This window comes from Pteronotus mesoamericanus, unplaced genomic scaffold (genome assembly GCF_021234165.1).
Source record: "Pteronotus mesoamericanus isolate MK-2021 breed Mesoamerican mustached bat unplaced genomic scaffold, CSHL_Meso_final contig_56, whole genome shotgun sequence".
Lineage (NCBI taxonomy): Eukaryota > Metazoa > Chordata > Mammalia > Chiroptera > Mormoopidae > Pteronotus > Pteronotus mesoamericanus.
Genome location: NW_026555201.1, coordinates 31,065,195 through 31,087,379, shown reverse-complemented (window position 1 = coordinate 31,087,379; position 22,185 = coordinate 31,065,195). Strand labels below are relative to the sequence as shown.

At 40.8% G+C, this 22,185-nt stretch overlaps 1 protein-coding gene across 1 annotated transcript in view; it reads right to left on the bottom strand.

Moving 5' to 3' along the window:
- The window catches only part of PLEKHG7 (pleckstrin homology and RhoGEF domain containing G7), a 40,765-nt gene that overhangs the window by 8,602 nt on the left and 9,978 nt on the right, over positions 1-22,185 (bottom strand). The window contains exons 4-11 of the mRNA XM_054579849.1: positions 18,715-18,813; positions 17,865-18,008; positions 14,546-14,641; positions 13,879-13,980; positions 10,578-10,691; positions 5,288-5,462; positions 3,651-3,766; positions 3,207-3,300 (exon numbers count right to left, since the gene is read on the bottom strand). Of these exons, the coding sequence (XP_054435824.1) occupies positions 3,207-3,300; positions 3,651-3,766; positions 5,288-5,462; positions 10,578-10,691; positions 13,879-13,980; positions 14,546-14,641; positions 17,865-18,008; positions 18,715-18,813 (940 nt within the window). The remainder of the gene's footprint in view (positions 1-3,206; positions 3,301-3,650; positions 3,767-5,287; positions 5,463-10,577; positions 10,692-13,878; positions 13,981-14,545; positions 14,642-17,864; positions 18,009-18,714; positions 18,814-22,185) is intronic.

The window sequence follows — 22,185 nt, the reverse complement described above, 5'->3', positions numbered from 1 at the left end:
TTAGACCCGTTAAGTGTTGTTTTCCCCACCATGTACTATTCATATATAAAAGGTCGGTGAACATTGTCAAAATGAAATAGCTTTCTTCTCTTGCTAACTTTAACTATTTTATTTTAACAAGCAGGCAGTGAGCTAGGCCCTACAATTTGTTTTAGAAAATGATGATTATTTTAGCTATTTATTGAGGCCTTCGTGTCCCACCGAGCAGTCATCAGATAGTGACTGCCTACAGTGCATCAATGCCTAAGACAGAATCTCTGCCTTCAAGGAGTTTTATTTCCATTGAGAGCAGACACATAATAAATACATAAACAAGACTTAAAATAAGATAAATCGGAAATTGATAGTTCTAAAAAATAGATACGGTAATATAAAAGAACATGACTAAGGAGGAAGATTGTAAGCATAAAATCAGGCTGCTCACATTTATTACTCAAGGTGTATGAAGCTATCGCAACCCAGTGAAACACTTTAACCAAGTTATTTCTTGAAACTTAATTAATGAACATCGTGATTCTGAAAAATCTTAGCTAAGAGCTATACAACCAGATCTGAGGCTTACAAATTTTTGCAGTTCTGTGTTGACTACGTCTTTATTTTTTTCTTATAGAGTCTGGACCGTGGCTTTCATTGCACCATTCGAGAATGGAGCAGCATCATGGACTTACTCCAGTTGGGCAGCAGCTTGAACAACATGTGTTCTTTAATGTTGCCGCTGTCAGACGATCATATTTGTCTGCACCTCAGTTCGTTTTTCTATTTAGAAATACCAGTCTATGGGGAGAAACACGTTTGTGAAGGGTGTTCTGGCTTGACTTCCAATGGGAAGGTGCTTATGCTCTAAAAGTTATGAAAACTTATACTCTCTGGGAATGTGAAAATAAAATATACTTATTTGGTTACAACAGTACAGACTTTAAAGGGGAAAGAAATTTGGGAACAAAATTTATGTGCTGGGTGGCACCATCATCACCGTCACCATCACCCTCATCGCCGTCATCACCATCAACGTTTACAGAAGAAATGAAGACAATTTATATAATTTTACCCAAAATTATTTGGTTCTCCTGATTCTTAGTCCACTGCTTTTCCCATTCAAAATGATGCCCTGTTCCTTCTTCCACGATCACCCCCGCCCACGCCCCATCTCCATGAAAACTCTGAGTCCAAGTCCCAGTGACTTTAAACTTGGTAAGTTGCCGCTACTACATGGTGCCATCCCTTTGATGGAATCTGATGAACCCAGCACATGCCATTAAACAGTTGCCTGGTGTTGGTGATGTTTATGTGGTTCATCTTTATTCCACTACATTTGACTCTACAGGAAACTTTTCTGAAAAGTTGGATCTATTTATAAAGACTCCTTCTTAAGCCAGTCTCCCACCCATACTTTCGTGAGAAGCACCCCAAAGCCACCTGACATGTGAATGCACATCTAATATAGCTTTTCACTGAGAGATGGTCATTATCATGTTCATCCAACTTCCACGTGGCTTCTCATCCTGCCCTAAAATTGCCTCCTTAACCCATTCCCTCTGCCACCCTGAGTGTGATCAACCCACCTTCCAAGCACATGGATTAGAACACTTGAAGGCACCCGCTCATTTCCTCTTCAACTATTTTTACCAATCATAGAGTCCCCTTATTTTTGCCTTTGAAATACTTCTCATATTTATCCTTTTCTATTCATGTTCATTTCTAATATTTTAGGATAGGCCAGTACATCTCACAGTGTTGGAAAGTTGGTAGATAGAGGGAAGTGAGGAATCAAAATCTCTGATAATTCCAGGTGGAAACCAATTTTGGAGGGAGAGGCTTGTGTTTGAACACAAAGCTGTGTTTTGCTTCATTACTTTGATTTGATTTTGTCACAGTATATAATTATTTTTGAAATTGTAAATAACATCAAAGAAAATTTATAATTGTTATCTTTCCAAATGAAAGTGGAGAAGGGATGGATGGTCTCTAGAGGTTGAGAATGGTTGAGAAACAGGCTCGGGGCCTTCTTGCTGCACCCTGCTTCACTACAGAGCTTGAGGGCTGGTGTCTCTGTTGTGGTCTCCCCCTCTAGTCCATTCTGTGCATAGCTTCTGATGACTCTTTCTTCAACACCCATTTAAAGCTGTCACTTGTTGTTAGCAATTTCCTGACTGAGTTCCTCTTTTTGGAAGCCTAGTAGGCTGCGGCTTCCTGGACTCTGCAGTTAACCTCCAGGTGACCTTGAGCATGATTCAGAAGCTCCCCGAGCCTCATATTTCTCACCTATAACTTAGGAGTAAATATAACTTCTCTGAATAACACACGGGAAAGAGGAAATGTGTGAAAAAGCCCTTTGATATAAAATGTCAGGCGTGTCTACTTTCTCTAGCTGACAGGTGCCAGGTAGGGGTTACATCGCAACCACACATCTAGAACTAAAATACAGCAGATTCTCCACAAATGTCTATCAAATCAAGAGTTATTGCCTGGCACTCCCCGCCAGATCTCACAATGCTATCAATAGGCAACCACATATCCCACAGGGCTTCTCACGCAATTGGTGCCCAATTGAGATTTTCTGCAGAAACAAATAAGTGAACTAATGCAAATCCTATGGGACGTCCTCCCTCCTGTCCCTCCAGTGATTTCCATCTTTCTCTCCTCCCAAGCTCACCTCTAGTCCCATGGAACACATGAAATCTTTCCTGGGTACTCCAGCTTCACAGCCTCTCTTCTTTTCTGAACTTATGCTGCAGGCTTGCTTATTGCAGTACAGCTTCCCAACTAGAAGAGGAGGATTATATCTTCCAGTGATGCCTACCTACTACAACACATGTTACAAAACAGGTTCTCAATCAACACTGATAGGATGATTGCCCAGTTCATTGGTGGAGTAAAATGATGGTAACAGCTGATGTACAGTGTTTATTATGTTTCCAGCCTCCGGTTAAGATCTTCATGTAGTGATTTCATTTTAACAACAGTCTTATGAGATAGATATAGTTATCCCTTTTTACAGAGAGAAAATGCAGAGCATGAAGCTAGTTATGTTAGGAAGCCTTTGATCAAGCCGGCACCTGCGTGAGTCCACAGCATGTTCTCTGACTCACATCTTCTTTGGCCTTGGCCATGGACAAACACAATTCTTCCTACCCTTTAATTAACAACAATTGGACAAGTTACATGGTAGCAAAGATGTTGGTTTTTTCAAAGAAAAACTTATTTACCTGCAAGGGTTAATTTTCCCTCATAGAGAAGGTGTCTGTTGGTTGGTGACAGGATGTTTTCCGCCATGTGTTCTTTAAAAATGTGTTTCAGGCTCTTGCAAAACAAGGAAGAAAATCAAAGAGAGCTGGTTAGTGGTTGGAAGAAAGCATGTTCCTGGAGCTGAGGCGCTGCACTTTGTCCATAAAGTTTAAGACATGTAGAAATGTCAGTAGATGGACACAGGAATGGGAAAGCAGGGGAAAGATCACTCAGAAGGACCAGCCCAAGAATGGTGGGATGACGTCAGCCTCCCCACATGCAGACAATCCCATCCCCTGTGGGTGAAGTCTGTGCTTCTTGCTCATAAAACTAGATTTAATATTCAAGTGGACAGCTGGGGACTTTGTAAACTAATGTATTCCAACTGAATGCCAACCCGAAGTCCTAATGGATCCTCTTCTTACCTCTGGAATGAAAAACCTTTTGTCTCTCTCCCACAATGGAGGCCACACTACAATCTCCTGTAGATGTCTAAGTTTTTGAAAATTGTCAAGCCACTTCACTTTTCCTTCAAGATCTCCTGAAAGGCAAGATACATTCAATATATTTTTAAATTTATGTGACATTACAGCACAAATTTTAACCAAGATGTACCATAATAACTTAGAGACACTGCCCCTGGAGGCAAACCATATCTTAGCTTCTTTTAACATATTACTTGCAGTTTAATGTCTTAGAAAAACTTCCTAATTTGAAATCAGCCTCTTGCTGAGAAAAATGAAGCTTACATAATTTAATTCTGTAAGTTGGAAATATATTGTGCATTTTTACTTAAATAATACAAATGAAGTCTTTAACAGCTTTCTCTAATCTCTTATACCATAGAACCTATAATTAGAGGAAGACAAAAAAAAAATCAGACTAATAGGAACAAACATATATTTTTGTCCTAATTATAAAACATACATTTGCTTAATGATAAAGATAATTATTTCTCTTTGGTAAAAACTGATTTTTTTCCTTTTGAAGGTTTGTATTAATTTCCCAACATTTTCTAATAACATTGTTATTGAGGTTTTGAAATGATTTGAGGGAACCTGGAGGGCAAATCCCAGACCCATAGAATCACACGGTTAGGCAGTCCTTGAGAATTCACTATCTTTAAGCTCATAGACTGAAGGTAAGGCCACAGAGATCTGTTCTCCCAGCAATGAAAATCCTTATTTTATTGAGAAATCCCCAGAAGAGATGCTATAAGCTTCTTCACCAAGCTATCAAAATGAGTCATCATCTTCAAAATTACATGAAAAGTTTTAAAAAGTCTGTTTTTAATTGAAGTTTTTTCTTATTCACTTGATAAGCTTAATTCTAGTTCCTTGGGTTATTTTTAAAAAAGGAAAATTTAAAAAAGGAAAAACTCCCATTGAATGGTCACTTTACATTTAAGTTTGCAGATATATATGTCATTTCTGTGCAGCTGATAGTCATAAATTTGAATTGCTCCCTTTGACACTCCCAGGAAATCTCAGTTTATAGGGCATATATCATGGTCTTCTTTATTTGAATTTAATTATACAGAGCTACTACTCAAATAAGCTTAAGTCATCAAAAGGCTTGTTCTGTTCCGATTCTCCAATTTCAGTTCTAAGGATTGCAGTTGGCATTATTTTAGCTTGGCCCTGGATTTCAGTGACCTAAAAAAGTAATGAACAGTAATTTATCCATCGGAAAGGCCTCCCATGGTGTTTATTCCCATTTGCTTTGTTTGGGCTCAGGATGGATGTTCAAAACAAAGCCTTTAATCGTCTGGGAAGTAGACTTTTCCTGCCTGGACTCACATGTGACAGCCTTGGAGGCAGCCACGTCCTGCATAAACCTGCCGGTAGAGTTCCTGCAGGGTTCGCCAGCATGTGACTGGAGCCCATTGTTTTGTGTGTGTTTGATTTCTCAGAGCTATGACCTCAAGTCAGTGGAACTCCCTTCTAGAATGAAGCCTAGATCTTCCCCAGGAGCCAGAGCCTCCTACCTGAGCCCCGCCCCCTCCCCAACCCTCTGATTAACCTTCCACTGGAGCTCTGAGTCGTTTGTCCCATGGACTTACGGACTGACTTTTCCACCTTTTCCTGGATGGAGTAGATCATGATCTTCTCCGTGGCATCTGTGCTCCTTTTCCAGATATTTTTCAGCAACAAGGGGTATCGAGTCAGCCTGTGCAGTGGAGCCACGAGCAGCTCAGGCAGGTGGAGCCGTCTGCACTGTTCATTTTGCTCACACCACTGGGGAAGGCAAAAGCAGACACAATCAGAATATCCCTTCTATCAAGGTTCTGAGAAGCCTGGATATGAGAAACTCTTAGAGATTTTGCTTAGAAACCACATGACACAACTGTGAGCTTCTTGGGGGAGTTTATGAACCACAGGCTAGATTTTGCTTTTGAAAATTCTATATTAAAGTGTCTTTAGCAAATTCACAGTCTGAACTGGGTTTCTTAGATGTAGTTAAGAGGTATTACTGAATATGACTGACTTAACATTATTACTTTCCAATTAAAGAAATAAGAGAATCCTGCTTCGGCTCTCTTGCCTTCCCAGTAATGGTGATGAAGGCCGCACATACCATTATGTATAACATCACCTCTCAATCCTCCTAAATGGGGAGATGTGTCAAGACAGAGAGGCACAGGAAAAGTTTCACGTTTCTTAAGTCCCCTCAAGAATACATGTTCCCTCTGTGGCAGTGATAAAATGTATTAATGTATAAGTTCCTGCCTTGTTTACCCTTCTCACTTGAGTTCAATTGGCCCATTGGTTTCTGCTTCTCCCTGGCCCTCGCAGGAGATTACTGGTTTTCCCAGCTCTGTTCCCACCCTTATTGTGAGGCACAGTTAGGAGACAACACTTGGAGGGAAAAGGAAAGATTTTTGCTTGTTGGCTCAGTTCCTCAACTCCCCTTTCTTGGAAGGAATCAGGATAATATGAGAAAATGAAAAGAGAAGTCAAAGAGGCAAAATTGAGCTACATGCTATGTGGAAGACAGGGAGAGGAAAAGGATAAAGAGACAGACCATTTTCAACAGGGAGAGTTTGACAAAGAGGAGGCTGCAGGATGTGCAAAGCACTGGAAAAGCGGGAGAAAGAACTCTAGTAAGTAAGTCAACACAGGGGAGCTCCATAACTGGTATCGAGAAACACAAGTATACATGAGAATAGCTCATAAATCTGTTTCATCTGCTGGGTTGTTTCTTTAAATGTGATGCAGTCTTGAACCTGAGGGGCCCCAGCTTTTGTGCAGCTGCCACACGACACATGGAATCAGGTCTCTGGCTACTACGCATGTAGGTACATCAAAAATATTACTATCCTTCTTCTTCTCTTCTCCCACCTACTCCTCCCTCACACCTTAGTTCAGCTCTGAAGGCGTCCTGCCCTTTCACTAAATATTTTTCTTGCTGTGGACTGGCAATTTTTTGTTGTTATCTTTCATGCTCAGCCCAGGGCCATGTTATCCCCTCTGCCTTGTGACCAGACACTTCGCGGCCAGCTTCAGGTGTACACTCTGGAAGGCTCCCTCTGCTTTCATACGTCTTTATGCCCAGGTGTCAGCCTTTGCATTTTGGAACTCTAGGTACAATTGGCTCCAACTCCCACCGAATCCAAAGCCCTCCCTTAGATATTTACAAACCCACTGAGAAACTGAGGATTCTTATGGCTTCCTCTGGCTCCCGGCCTCCTGCTTGCACATACACTTTCTTGCCTGAACAGCGTGGGCCAACTGATGGCAAACTTAGCCCCTTGGTTGGTTTCCTATGCTGGTTTCCACTGTAATCCCACTCATACCAAATGTTATTGAGAGTGAACATATTTATTTTACTGAAGATCTGGGGTTGTGGGGAGGGATCAAATACATAGCTCACAGTACCTCCTCCCCATTTTGATCACACCATTTTCTTTTTTGGAAGGACAGTTCTTCCTTTTACTTTCCCCCTCCAGCTCCTAGTCTCGCGCTTAGCAATTTGCACTTGTCTTTCATAGCTTGACCATATATCCTCAGGTGTTTCACCCTCTCCCGCTAGGAACTTTATCAAAGTATTTCTTCTGAAAACATCCAGGGTTCTTCCTCACAGGAATTCTGCTGGACACGATCTTTTCTACTCCCCTATGTGTAAGAGGCAGGCCAGGAAAGTGAGCACAGGGTGCATGGCACGGGGGAGGCGGGAGGGGGGACCAGCTTGAGGAACCAGGCTTCAAGGCTTTCTGCGGGGCCACCTTCCCTTCTCCGTACTTCAGACCCCTCATAGTGGGAGGTACTAGATTACCTCCAAGTTCTCATCTGGCTCAGAATGGCCAGATTCTCACTGACGACTTTGCAAGGGATGGAGAAGAACGCAGGAACTGCAGATGTGGAAAGGTCAGGGGTGGTAACAAGTGGAACAAAGAAGTGCGGAGGGGCCTCAGTCTGCGGCCTGAGTGGCTGACTTCGTGCTGACCCACTGGCAGCAGCATTCCAGCTCGGGTGCCCGGGAGCTCCAGTAACTGATTTCTCAGAAGCGGTTAGGTATTTCCTCAAAACACAGCTCCAGCCACTGCTCTAAACTTCCACACCGCAGAAAGCAGCTCTGGCTGCCAGCACCCAGAGGAAATGTGAAAACACCCAATCTACCCCAGACATCAATCGAGGAAGAAGCAACTGTGGTAAATAATTGAGACAAAGATCCAGGCAGGGAGAGTGGAAGCTTTTAGTGTTTCAGCTGGCCTCAGAAGAGAGAAAAGAGATACTCGATGATTCTAAAAGTAGATATAAGTTTTTCTTTCATCTCTCTATTGGCTCGATTTTTCAGATCCATTAGGGGAAAAAAGAAAATCTCAGTCAAGAGAGATTGGACATAAAAGGTCTTTTTATGGATGGGTCTAGATCAATGGAGAAGGCTTCTGTTTTATAATATACATCCACTATGTTCAGGGCAACAGTAAAAGCAATTTAGGGGCCCATGTGAAAACATCCTCCTCATAAGTCTGTCTCGGTGGTGTTCAACAGTGGGCTGGGGCATCCAGCATTCTTGGAGTTTTGGGAAATTTACTTAAGCTCTCTATACCTCATCTGTGAGATGTGGATAACAAGAATAACTACCTCAGTTGCTTGGTGAAAGGGTTTCATGAGATAATCCACACAAAGTGCCTGGAACAGTGCCTGCCTGGCATGTTTCAAACACTCAGTCTGAGGTAGGTAGAGCTCTGATTGTTAGCAGACCTCATAAAGAGACCTGGTACAAAGTTCCAGTCTCTTTCCCTGCATTATTTTAATTTCCTCTGAAAGAGCAGGGAGAATTCCACTCCCATCACTTTGCCCCAATATAATGTACAGACATTCATAAAGCCCAGCCTCATGTGATATTGAGGTAAATTCATCCCAGTGATTCATAGCCCAGTTCCAGGTAGCCCTTAACACGGCCCAGATTTAAGTTCTCCAACAATGTTGTTTATGTCCGTACATAGTAGGAGGAGTGTCAGCTACAGACAGGTTTGAATGGAATCCTACCTCTGCCCCCAACAACTGTGTCTTTCAGCTGTTTGTCTAATTTGTCTGAGCACTTGAAAAATGGGGATAATATCATATTCCACAGGATTACTGTGTAGGCAAAGTGATCGTAAATGACCAGCAAGCAATGCAGTGGCTGGGCATAGCAAGAGCTTGAGAACCAGTCACCTTTATTATTATTATTTACTGTATATTACAATTATTATGAGTTATAATTATAATCATATTTATCATATATTATAATTAAATTATTAATTATTTGTGATGATGCTTTTGTTCTGTATAATGGAGCTGTGGAAGGCAGATTTACCTTAATTCCTCCAAAGCCTCTCCTTAATTCCTCACCTTTGTTTCATGATGCTAACAGTTTCCACCATGGGAAACAGCGCTGAGGAGCTGGGAATAGTTTTGGTGGAAAGAGCATTTTTTTCCCCTGAAGACCTTTATCCAGGTTCCTTTTTGCCATCTATTGGCCACGTGACCTTGCAGAAGTCATGTAACTTCTGTGAGCCTCAGGGACACATGGGAACAATGCAATCAACTTCATAGTTTTGTGCCAAGGATTAAAAAATATACTTGATAAAGTGCCCAGAAAAGCATTATGCATTAAAAAAAGTATTGTATGTTATCATTACAATGTTGAACCCTCTATTCCCTTTCCTTAAGTATCTTTGGAGGTGATGTATATTTCATATAAAAATGTAGACTAACCTTCCAGGTCACAACTGATTTGGGATTTTCCCCAGTTATTTGAAAATGGTGGCTGAGCCTTGCTGAATTAATCTTTGCCCTGGCTTGAAAGAGAGAGACAAGGAACTGGATTCTCTTGACTTTGGGGGCCAGGCTGGGAGTCTGATCCATCAGCTTCCAGGAAAACTTTTGAAATAGGATTATTTATATATTTGGAAATCTGATGAGCTTTCAGTTTTTACTTTGAGTAACAAAGAAAACACTGAAAGTTTGAAGCTACAAAAATAGGACCAAGTCTGCCCCCCAAGATTGTTCCTCCTTTCTCAGCCACGCCACACCCAAGCTTCCTGGCACGGCCAGGCCACAGGTGCACTGATTCACAGCTAAGTCTGGGAACTGTGGCAGCCTTTCCTCCCACGCCTCTGAGGCGATGCTCTGCCAAGGGCTTTTCACAGCTGCAGGAAGCGCTAGTTTTCTGAAAAGGCGTGGACTATTTTCTCTGGATCTTACAAAAGGGCTCTGGCATAATACTGAAAAGGTACAGTTCATACCAGAGAATGTCAAGAGGGGTCAACGGAATTGGAGAAGTCAAGGAAAATTCTTTCCATGTCAGCTTACTAGCAAATGCTGAAGGTCCTTAGCAGAAATTCCTTGCTCTAATGCTTTGGGACCCATAGCTGCCATGTTGCACAATTTCAGGGGCAACATTTACATTGAGCTCTATGACGTACTCCAGGGGGCGCCATTCGCATAGAGTACAATGTAAATGGTTCCTCAAGTTTGTGTGCAATAGATTCTTGCTGGGACCAAATTCTACAAGAGCCAAACATCTAGTCACAATCCAAGCCTCAGTTCTTAGTCTAGCTTTCTCCTTACAACACACCAATTTCATCTACAAACACACCAATGAACAAATGAAACATTTTAAAGCCTCAGCCAGAATTTCAGGAGGGACATTAGATGACAGAATGTTTCCAGATGTGAACTATTTAAAATTCTACAGTGTGCAGTGGAAGACGTATTTATGAGGAAATCAGATTTGTGATTAAAATGTATTGCTGGTATTTTATTTTTCTTCTTTCCCACTTAATTTGAGTATAATAATTCCTAGTACCTGTTATACCCCAAAGAGTCTCAGGAAAAATATAAACAAAAATATTACTTTACTTTTAAATAAATTCCAAAGTCATCCCTCTGCTTCAGGCTCTCCAGATAAAAGACAGCGGCTGAGTAATTCAGGCAGTAGGTCTGGTGGCTCTGACAGAGGCTCCCTCGGAAATACTGCAAGAGGAGAAGAGAGCAGAAGGAGAGTGCAGACAAACATCTTTCTCTTCACTTTCATCACTAACTAGAACAGGAAAAAGTGGAGGAGTCAGCATGATCAAGCAGGAATTAGGGCTGTGTGGCTGGAAACAGGTAATCCTGTTTTTTTAAAAGAATAAGCATTCTTTTAAAAAATGCCGTTCCCATTATAAACAGTTAACTCCTCAATAAATCACCTTTTAAAAAAATCATACTTAAAGAAAATTCTAAAGGGCACCTTGATTGAATTCACCCATCCATTTATGCCTTGTTGAGGCCTCCACTCCCTATGGTACCGGGTAATAAATATTGCCTTTGATTTCAGGGGTTATATTGGTTGACGTTAAACCTGTGTTTGGTGGCAAGCGGTTAAAGTAACTACATTTAACTTTTCAAACAACTCTTCCTCAAAAATATCCATAAACTTAATTCTTCTGTGGGCTTCTCAAACTGTAGAGTCAAATCTGAGGACCTCTACTGAGTGTATGTATATAGCTATCAAGTCACTCTGAGCATACCGCACAATGTGCGCCATCTCGGTTAAATGTCTTTCTTGGGAATGAGTTATTCTTTTCTCTTCACCAAAGCTCTGTCTCCTTGCTGGCAGGCATTCTCTTCAGGATTTCACAGTGTCTATCAGGTTGCTTAGCCTATGTCATCCTTGATAGATTCATTGATTAACATAATAAGTAATAGGTTCCATTAATGGATTTCTAGTAGTGTCATCAGGTGGTGGAATGAGAGAAGGAAGACACACTTGTTGATAATGTTATAACCACATTTAATAGAGAAAAAAGTCACTTGAGGAGGTGACAGAAATGGTAGAAAAAATAATGAAAACCTCTAAAAATATTTTGTTGTAGGACAGGGGAGAAAGTAATTTCTCCTCTGGGGAAAAATGTCAAGTTTTGGCTCCAGAAAGAAGTATTTTGAAAGATGATGTGAATTTATTTTCGAGGGAGTGAGGGGACATTTTTGGATGGCTTGGAGATAAAGGACATTGAGATGCTTGAGACACTTCATTAGTAAGAAGGCAACTCTGAAGACCATGTATGGGTCAGGTTTAGAAATCTGGCTCCACAACTTAATCAGCTCTATGACCTTGGCCAGCTGATCTAACCTCACAAGGCTCAGTTTCCTTTTCAGTGACGTGCTCACATGGCTCATGTGTGAATAACACAATGTTCCATTCTTTGATCTCGTGAACTTCTTGTGAGGCTATATTACTCTTCATCTATTTTCCCTTCCCAGGGAGTATTATGTAGACTCCATCTGTTGAAGGTAAGCATGGTCATATGACTTTCTTGGCTCATGAAATGTGAACAGACGTGCCATGCGCTGCTTTAGGCAGAACTTGAAGAGTCAGTGAGTGCTCTGCCCAGTCTCCTATGTCTTTGCCATGGCAACTGGTAATGTTCCAGGTTGTGCCTGCTCCCTCAGCATGGGCCCCAGAGACAGGACAGTGACAAAATATAATAAAAGAAGAGCATAGGGAGATAGTCACCAAGCTATTGCAGTTTGGGGATTGTTACTCTGGTACAACTAAATCGAACCTGACTGGTAAAGGACCTTTTTTCAATTTAGGAAAAACTCATATAGCCCATCTTCGCACACCTGTCATGTAAAGCATTCATATGTGGGCTGTGTTCCAGACCTTTAGTAAAGAGTCTATTAACACCCCAGGCTTCAGTAGGCTATGGGTGCACTCACATGATGGTGCAAATGTTTGTGTCCCCCTCAAACTAGTATGTTGAATCCTAACCCCCAAAGTGATGGCATTAGGCGCTGAGGCCATCAGGGAATGGTTCATTCATGAAGTTGGAGTCCTCGTGAATGACATAAATGTCCTTATAAAGAAGTTCCAGAGACCTCTCTGGCCCCTTCCACCATGTGAAGGACATAGTGAGAATCTCACCTAATCTCAGGCTTCCACCCTACAGAACTGTGAAAAATAAATGTGTTATTTGTAAACCACCCAGTCTATAATATTTTGTTATAGGAGCCTGAGCTGACTAAGACAACTTACGTGTTTTAATGTGTTTTAATGAGAAGTTAGTATTTCTCCAGGCTATTTACTTAAAACTTAATTTAAACATTTTCTGACTCTAAATAAATTGAGAGCCCAAGACTTCAACGACTTCCCAATACTTTACATTCCTTTGTTTCTCGAAGTATTTCTTTGTTCAAATCTGTTTTCAAAATTTACATAAAGATCTCCCTACTTTACACCTAGTTTTCTGCTTGTTTATGCCATGATAAACTACTCTTCCTTCTTCATGTCTCCCCTCAAACATCTTTGCCCTAGGAAGAATTTCCTGTCTGGAACACCCTTACCCCCTGCCTCAACGAAGCTCTCCTTCATAATATCCATGTTCTTTTTCTCCTTAGTATTGATATCAATTTGGTTATATAATTACCCCTGTTATTAGTGAATTAATGTCTCCCTTGCTAGACTGAAAACGAACAGGAGTGTGTCTGGTTTTGCACATTATCATGTACAGGGTATCAGCCCCTCATATAAGCACTTAGTAAGTGCTCAATAAATCTCAATCTATGCTTTTTTAAGTGGATTGTAAGAAGTCAAATCTTGCTAAATGAGAATAGATAGAAACTGGTTTTAAAAGCTGAAAGTAAAAAAGTGTAGGGAGAAGCTCAAATCTCTACTCAAGAAATAAATAACATTTATTAATCCAGGGCTACAGGTTTTCCTTGTTTCTACTTTTATTTGTGGAAGTCCTGTTTAAGGTGCTGATGGATTTGAAGGTTTATTATTATTATTATTATTATTATTATTATTTTTGTCTGAAAGGCTGGCGCTTTTGTTAGAAGAACAACTGAACTATGTAATTAGCCTACACAAACTATTGCCATGAATATTGCTTTAAATTGAAGTCATTTAAAAAACAGACCTGGAAATGGCTTTCCCATGTGTGCAATTTCTGTGTTAATAAAACCCACACAGCGGAGGTGACAATGGGAAAACAGAATCTGCAAGTTATTTTTGAAAGCTTTGATTGTCAGAGAAAAGGATGGTTCTCTTGTGGGAGGGTGAGGTGGAACTTTCCCACGACATACAACAAAACAAAAAGTCAAGTAGGTGTTAACAATTATCCTGGGAGAAGGTGAATTTATTGCAAGAAGCTGAAATCTCCTGGAAGGATTTTACCTTTGTGAGCACGGGAATGAAATCCATGGACGGTGAAGTCTCAGAAGCTTCAAAGTAGTCTTTGATGATGGCAAAAAGGCTGCTCACAAATCCAAAGCTTGTCTATGGGCAGAGAGAAAGATAATGAGAGTAGACACCCACCCAGAGGGAAGGAATGAATAGCCGATGAACGTCAAATATCCTACAGGTGTTTTTACATTTCAAATTTAGCTCCTGGCAAAATTCGGATTTATTTTCCATTTAAATGTATATCTTATTATACTCTTACATGTTTTCTTTTATAAATAAATTCTTTTTAGAACCTCTCTTCCTTTTTGCAGGAAAGATATTTATTTATAATATGTGAGAAAAGGACATTCATTTGAGAATAAATATTTATGAAGGTTAAGGAGGTCTTAGGAATATGTTTACTTTCTTAAAGAGCCAAGAGAAGAAGAACAATGCTACTGAAGGCTGATATCTATGATCTATTGGCAAGATGTCAATAAATGTTTAGGTTTGCTTCTTATTAACCTGACATCTTGTCTATAAGGTTATGTGAGGGAACAAACCATATTCCATATTCCAGAGTGGAATACAAGCCACAGGAATGTAACAAACATACATTTTCATGACTCCTCTGGCAAATTTTAAAACATGTCTTCTGACATCTTCTACTTTGGCTCACCTGACTTAACTCCTCCAGGTTTGCAAAAAGTCTCCATAAATCCACATCCAGGAGATATTCATAAGTTTGTAGATACTTTAGTGTGTTCATGAAGATCTTTAAAAAAAAATAAATGCACGTTACTTTCTGATTTTCAGTTTTGAAACTTGCCCTTTTCCAGAATATTAAACATAAACCTTCTGAGTACAACTTCACAAAACAGTTTAGAAATCATTATTTTCAAAGTTTAAGAATTTTCTGAAATACGAATGATGACATTTAAGCTCCACAGAACACATGGGAAATGCGCTCTTCTGTATGATGTCGTTGTTGCTAATATGCACTCTAACAACGTTCCTGTTGAACATAATCTGTTCAAATGGGCTTGCTCTGCCCCCTGGAGTCAAAGAAATCCCACAGGCTCTCTTATTGCCAACAGCACTGAGACTCAAACAACATTCACGCTGCGTTCTCACTTGTACATTTCTCTGCAAAAGATCCAAGTGTCTTTTACTTTCAGGAAATTAAAAATAGAAAACTAACGGGTTAATATTTGATAACTTGTAAGATATTTAGATTTGGACAAAGGCATTAAATATTAATGAAAACATTAAGGGAAGTTTTATGCTATTGTTAATTGATTTGATGCTTTCATACAGAGGGAGATTGCTCTATAGCAAGAAAGAACTACAATCCTTGCAGATAACCTTGCTCTGATCCTATAAACTAAAGAAAGATCAATTTATTGAAATAGGAATGCTTTGAATACATATGATGAAGCATTCAAAGGGAACAATTATCTCCAGAATTTTTAGGTGTAAAAAAAGAGTAGACTTTAGATGCCAAAGTTCTCCAATTCCATTTCCATATCCCTTGATTTATGCAGCGAATGGTTCTTGAACCTGCCTCAGGATCACCTAGAGGCCTTGCTAAACCAGAGATTAGGCTCCTCTTCCAGAGTTTCTGATTCAGCAGGTCTTTGATGGAGCCTGGGAATCTGCATTTCTAACAAGTTTCCAGGTGGTTCTGATGCTGTTGGTCTAGGGAGCCCACTTTGGGAACCACTAACTAAGACCTTCCTCAAATCCATATTGTATTGGTTGTCTGGAAATCTGTCAGTACCCAAGTATTGAAAACATGTAACTGTAAGAAACAGTACTCATTACTACGGATATATTTGGAAGACTTAGAAAAACAATCTTTTTCTATAAGATGCTCTGCTCTACTGAAAATTTTGCCACTAAAAAAAATATATCAAGTGCTCCAGTATATTCATTTTACTACATGAATTTACTAATTGCAAATTCTAATTTACAAGAGCTTTGGGAAACTAATATTGCTTGTATAAAGGGAAAACTATGTATATTTTAAACATACTAAGACACTGGCAGATAAATAAATTCAAAAAAAGTTTTTTAAACAGAAAAGTTTGAAAAGCTTGTGCAGGTAACAGCGCGACAGAAAGTTCTGTGCTATTTATGAGAGCCAGGGAAGTAGGGCTCAGGGGGCTCTGCCCTGCAGTGAACAGCTGTTGGTTGAGACCCAGTTCAATGCTCCTCTTCGCTGACCTCATCCTGGTTTTCGTCTCAATATGTGCTCTCCCGCAGGCCTTGATGTGCCATGTGGCAAGCAGACCTTACTCCCAGGGGTGGGCCTCGATCACCTTTTCAGAGTAGTCCAATGAGAATGAAATTCAAGCCTTTGCAATGAATGTGGAAAGGAGATCCTGTCTCTTTCTCTTTTTTCTGTCTTTTCTTCCATGGGCTTAAGGAAAACAGCTATTCTGTGACTACATCAGAAACCAGCCATGAGGCTGATGCCTTGGAGGGCAGAAATGACAGATGGAAAAAATCTGTCTTTGGTTTTAAGCTCCCTGATCAAACCAACCTTGAAATCTTTTCCAACTCTGGACTTTATATGGGCCAATAAAATCCTGGATTACTTAAGCTAGTTCTCCATATTCTAATGATACACTCCTTAAGTTTTCATTTTGAGTGTCTTTGAGGTTTAGATTTTGTTGGTAAAGTACTCAGTGCTGTGACTGACAACAAACATTACTTACAGAAAATAATAACTGACATTTGTATGTCATTTGATAGATTTCAGAGAAGACTAATCTAATGATCATAGTACTCAGAGGTTATGAGACAGTCTGAAATGGTATTGCCATCCTTCTTTCATAGCTTAGGACAGGGATCACCAAATGATAGCCCGTGTGATAAATAAAGGCTGCTACCCTTTCTTGTAAATAATGTTTTATTGTAACACAGCTATGCACATTCCTTTATAAATCACCCAGGACTTCTTTTGTTTTGCAAGAGAAGAGCTGAATAGTTGTTATAAAGACCACATGGCCTGAAAAGCCCAAAATACAGATTGGGGCAAAGGTAGGTTTACAGTTTTGAGTACGTGAAACACAGAATTTATTCATATATTATTATTTATTGAATATTGTATTATTTTCCATACAAACAACTGTAAAAAAGTTGTATTTTTGCCCCATCTTGTATTTACTATCTGGACCTCTATAGAACATGTTTGCCAACACTTGGTTTAGGAAATGGAGGACTAGACTCTTCTAAAGTCACATGGCAAGTCAGAAGTGGATCCAGGACTTGAACTTAGGTCTCCCTATGTGCTTTTTTTAACACAACACTTTTTCCTGTGTCAGAGAGTAGGCAGGATTCAAAAGTGCTTAGGCAGAGGCAAGCTTAGGAGCGATAGGGCTCTTCCTCCCCTGCGGTGTTGGAAGGCAATCGCTCCCTTGCCCTCCTTTGCCTTGTGGTTCTATAAGGAATCCTCCGCTCGGAGCCTCACCAGGTCAGGGTTGCAGCACTGCACAACCTGGGACAGCGTTGACTTGGCAGACATCATGAATATACCATGTCATCCAACCCCACCGCAATACATGCGGATGGCTGCCTGGGAACCTGCGGCTGCGGCCCTGCAGCTGACGGAAAGCATTCTCCTGGCACTGCTCAATGGGGAGCAAGAGCTCACAAAGTGGAAGCTGACCAGCGCTGGAATGGGTGCCTGGAGTGCGGCTGTGAGCTCCCTGACGCCAGGAGTGTGTGAACACAGAGTGAGAATAGGCAGGGGAGACTCGGACATCAGATGGAGAACTGGGCAGTCAGATCTCCTCAGTCCTGAGAGGCTATGTTTAAGAAAAGAATGAAGAGAGAACCAAGTTGTAGGTAAACAATAGGTAAAATTTTCTTAAGATCTCCGAAAGAAGCAGGCCCCCACCACCCCAACTTTTTTCAGTGTGGAAGAGGAAAATGAATGCCTCCAAATCAATTTAATACTTTCCATTTACTGTAAAAATTAAGCCCAGCCTTACCATCTTAAGAACTAATAAATGGTCCAAGAAATAAGTGCATTCACTTGTGAAAAGTTCCCACACAGCCTCTTGCTGCTTCCTCAAGTCCAACTGATCGGTAGGAAGTTTTTGATGTGTTTCAATGACTTCACTCCATGTCTTACTCTGCTCATGGGAGGAGAAAAGAACAAAACATTTCCACCTCAATGGGTTGGCTTGTTCACCATTCACTCCCACTTGCCCTGAATATGGCAAGAACAAGCAAATGTTCCTGAAATTGTGGTTTCCTACTCAGGCCTCACGTCCCTCTTGGTAGAGGCTTCTCCAGCCTCCCAAACCACAGTTCTATGTGACTTTGGGATGCAAGGCATGCACTATTTTTAGTTTAAACAAAAAAGAATTTAAATTGATGTTGTTCTGCATTATGCTTGAGAATTTCATGAGCCTTTTTCAGTTTATTGCAAAAAAACCCCTAAAAGAACCGCAGACCCAGAACTGGGAAGTCGGATCCAGGCTTCCCTGCTAAATATTTTTGAAATTAATTACATGAAATGAGAGTTTTAAAATCTACAGAGAATTTTGGAAACGGTCTTATCGAAAGCCAGCTATTTTTCAAATGAGGAAATTGAGGCCCTGAGGTGAGTAGGAGTGGCCACAGTTAACATTTGCACAGGGCCTCTGGTATCCATTATTTTCGCTAAGATGACATGACTTTCCCGAGGTTTCGCTGTGCATAAGGGAGCAGTCCTGATTCCGCCCCGCTCTGTGCTCCTCTCCTGCTCTTGGCTGTTATATGAACAAAGGCAATAAAATAATGACTAAACCAGGGGAAAAAAAAGCTATCTCACTTAGTAAGAAATTTGTGAGATACCTTAAAGCTGTGGAACTCATAGGTCCTGAAGTCTGTAATCTTCACAGAGGAGAGGAAGTTTTCCAGATCAGATATGTGCTTGTGTCTGTCCTTGCCCTGCTTAAAGATGGGGAGAAACAGAACTTTCAAACAGGAATTCTTCCACCACAGGACTTTGGTAGCCTCAGCATCTTCCTGCTTTCATTCTCCAACATGCAGAACAGACGGCACATTTTGTCTAGAAGCCACGGGCAGTTGAAAAGCTATTTCCCAGCAGTAGTCTGACCCACAAGACCACAGAAGGTCAAATCTGGAGGACAGGGGCTAGTGAGGATGTCTGACCAAGCTCTTATTTTACTAAGGAAAAAAAAAATAATCCAAGGCTTGGAACAGTTATATAGTAAATAGGTGGGACTCCATGTATTGCTCCCACCCTGTGGGGTGATAGTATGTCCTTCACAGTTCTAACTTTGCCAAACACAGGATTACAGGACTTCGAACACCAGAAGGTACCTATGATACCTTAGTTCCACCCCTTGGTGGGCAAGTGACCAGGGAAAGCCCAGTGTTGAAGGGACTGGCTAACATGACAATTCACTGCTAAAGAATACTAGAAGGTGCTACAAACTAGCTTCCTTGGAATGAAACCACACACTTATTTTTGTTATCATTTTTACTTTCAATAGTATTAGTTTTAAAAATCGGATTGCAAAGGTAATATAGGGTTATTGCAGAAAATTTGAGAAACAAAGAAAATCAAAGTTACCTATAATCTTTATTCCCAGATAACCACTGAAAACGTTTTTCCAATTGTATTTATAATTTTTAATGGTGTCATATTTGCACATCCTTTGGTAACTTGCTTTCTAATTTAACATATTGTGACTTCTTTTTGACTGGTTCAGTACACTGTTGCAACATTGTAAATTATCCCCTTAAAAAGTTCATTTTGCCACCTATACAAGGAAGAAGTTATCAAATAAAGTGTAAGGCCTCCTAAAGTAAACTTGGCTGCATTTCAAATGAATATTTATTGCAAATAATTTTTTAAATTTGCTCTACTGCCTCAGGCTCATGATGTTTGGCTTAGATGGATCTAAGATGTTTGGTGGGAGCTATTCAACTTTATGTTAACGAGCAAGAGGACACAGCGGGTTATCTGCTGCAGGTTCCTCCCTGCGCGCCCCTGTAATCCGTTCAGAATGTGCTGAAGGGCTGTGGCTGGTTTCTCTGGTAGCATTATGGCATTGAAAGACAAAACCTATTAGAGACTCATTAGCTCCACAGTAACAAAGAAATCTTGGAGGGGGTTGGGGACCACCTACAGCAATTGGGACATATGCCTTTTGTTGATGTCTGAAACCATAGTGACTGCATGTTGTGGAAATAAAAATCAGCAGCCTGTTGGGAAATGAAGACACTGAGACAATGGGAGCAGCATTAGAGCTGTGGGAAAGCGGGCGCCGGCCTGCACCGAAGGGCGCTCACTGCGGCTTTCTGTGGGTCTGCCCGACCTCTTGACCAAAGTACTTGGTGGGTAGACCCGTGGGAAGGGAGCAGACAGTCCTCTCAGAGACCACATTAACCCCTTAGACAGTAACAGACCAGAAGCCTGCTTGCTTCCAATGTGGAGACATTGGCAAGGAGAGGCAATGAAAAGAATTTGAAGGCTATTTGAGAGGATAAGGAGCATGAAGGAGAATAGGAACCAAGTTACCTTCTGGTGTCTCAAAGTTAGTAACTAAGAGGTGGGTGGAATGGAAGTTTATAGTAGGCGCTAGTGATATGGAACTGGAGCAAAATGAACATATGTGAATGTGAACATATACAGTTTAGAGTGGTTGATAAAGAGATGGCATTGAGTCTGTGAGAACAGACAAGATCTTTGTATGATCTGATGAGATAAAGGAGGCAGGACTGTCCAGCCCCACATTTGGCGGAATGATTCAATGTTGGGACTAAAAAAAACTCAGAGCCAGAGGGACTCCTGGGCACCAATCCTGACTCTGCTGCTGATAAGCAATGTGAACACAGGCAAGCTATTCAACCTCTCTGAACCTCAGTTTGTCCATTGCAAGATAGGGATAGTAATATTACCTACTTGTAGGATTGTTCTGAGAATTATGAGTTAACATATGTGAACTACAACATACATGAATAGGAACACATGTAAACAGAAACAGCACCTGATTGCATGGTAAACGTCTGTTTGCTTTTATTACTAATATTTATTAGAAAAGAGAGAAAACAGGTTAAAAAAGGAAAAACCATGTAATAGATTGGGAAAAATACATTATAATATAGCAGTGTGTTTGTTTTATTTATGTGGATTATTATTTATATAGATATGGATTACATGATACATAAGGTAAAAAGGATGAAAGAGCAAGTAGATACTCATTTGAAGGAGACCAGATACTATGTCCTTATAAAAAGGAACCTTCAAGATATGAGTTTCCCTTCATTACTGAGGACATTTGCTAAAACATTTTATCATCCCACTAATTACTCTGTCTTTGTGTATCTCCACCACCGCCTACCTACCTCCAACATTGTGCAAGCCATTTACCACAACTTTCCCCCTAATTTACATGTCAGTTTGACCTCGATTTTGAGCTGAAAATGGGCATCTTGACATCTTAGATATCTAGCCTAGTGTCGGCACATATAGTCATTCGACAAGTGGAACAAATTGTTTCTTTATGGGGAAAAAATACATTGATGACAACAACTTGCAAGAGCATCCCTTCCTCAGGTAAGTCCCTGCTTCTGGAAGCATATTCTACCTCCCCAGCAGCCCTAGAAACTTCCTGCTCCAGAGGATCCCCCAGGAGAGCTGGTGGGAGATTCTCCTTCTCCTGAGATTCAGGCCTGACAGTAACTGGCCCTGCCTCCATTGACAAGCCCAGAAAAGCTTGCACCACAGGCCTCATACCTGCCAGGAAACCAATGAAATCAGGTCCCTAAAAAGGCGCAAATGAACATGAATGATGAGAAACAGCCTTAGTGACCATGGGTTAACATTTTACGTTGAAGCTTGTGATGTTAGACTTGAGGTTTGTAATGTTAGACTGTCTTTATGGCTCAATGTTTCTGCCATCCTCACCCTCAATTCATATGTTAAAGCCCTAACCCCTCAGTGTGATGGTATTTGGAGACAGGTCCTTGAGAAGTAAATAGGTTTAGATGAGGTCATGAGGGCTTAGAAGTACACTAATCCCATTTATGAGGTAAGTGAAGAGGAGGAGACAGCAGAGCTCTGTCTCTGTTTTATGAGGACGCAGAGAGAAGGTAACCATCTACCTGCTAGGAAGAGAGCCCTCACCAGAACTCCTGGACATGCTGACCCCCAGATCTTGGGCTTCCTAGCCTCCAGAACTGTGAGAAGTAATTATTGGTTGTTTAAGCCCCCCAGTCTGTGGTATTTTGCTATAGCAGCCTGAGCTGACTAAGACATTCATACAAATTTTTTATGCTTGGAAAAATAATGTG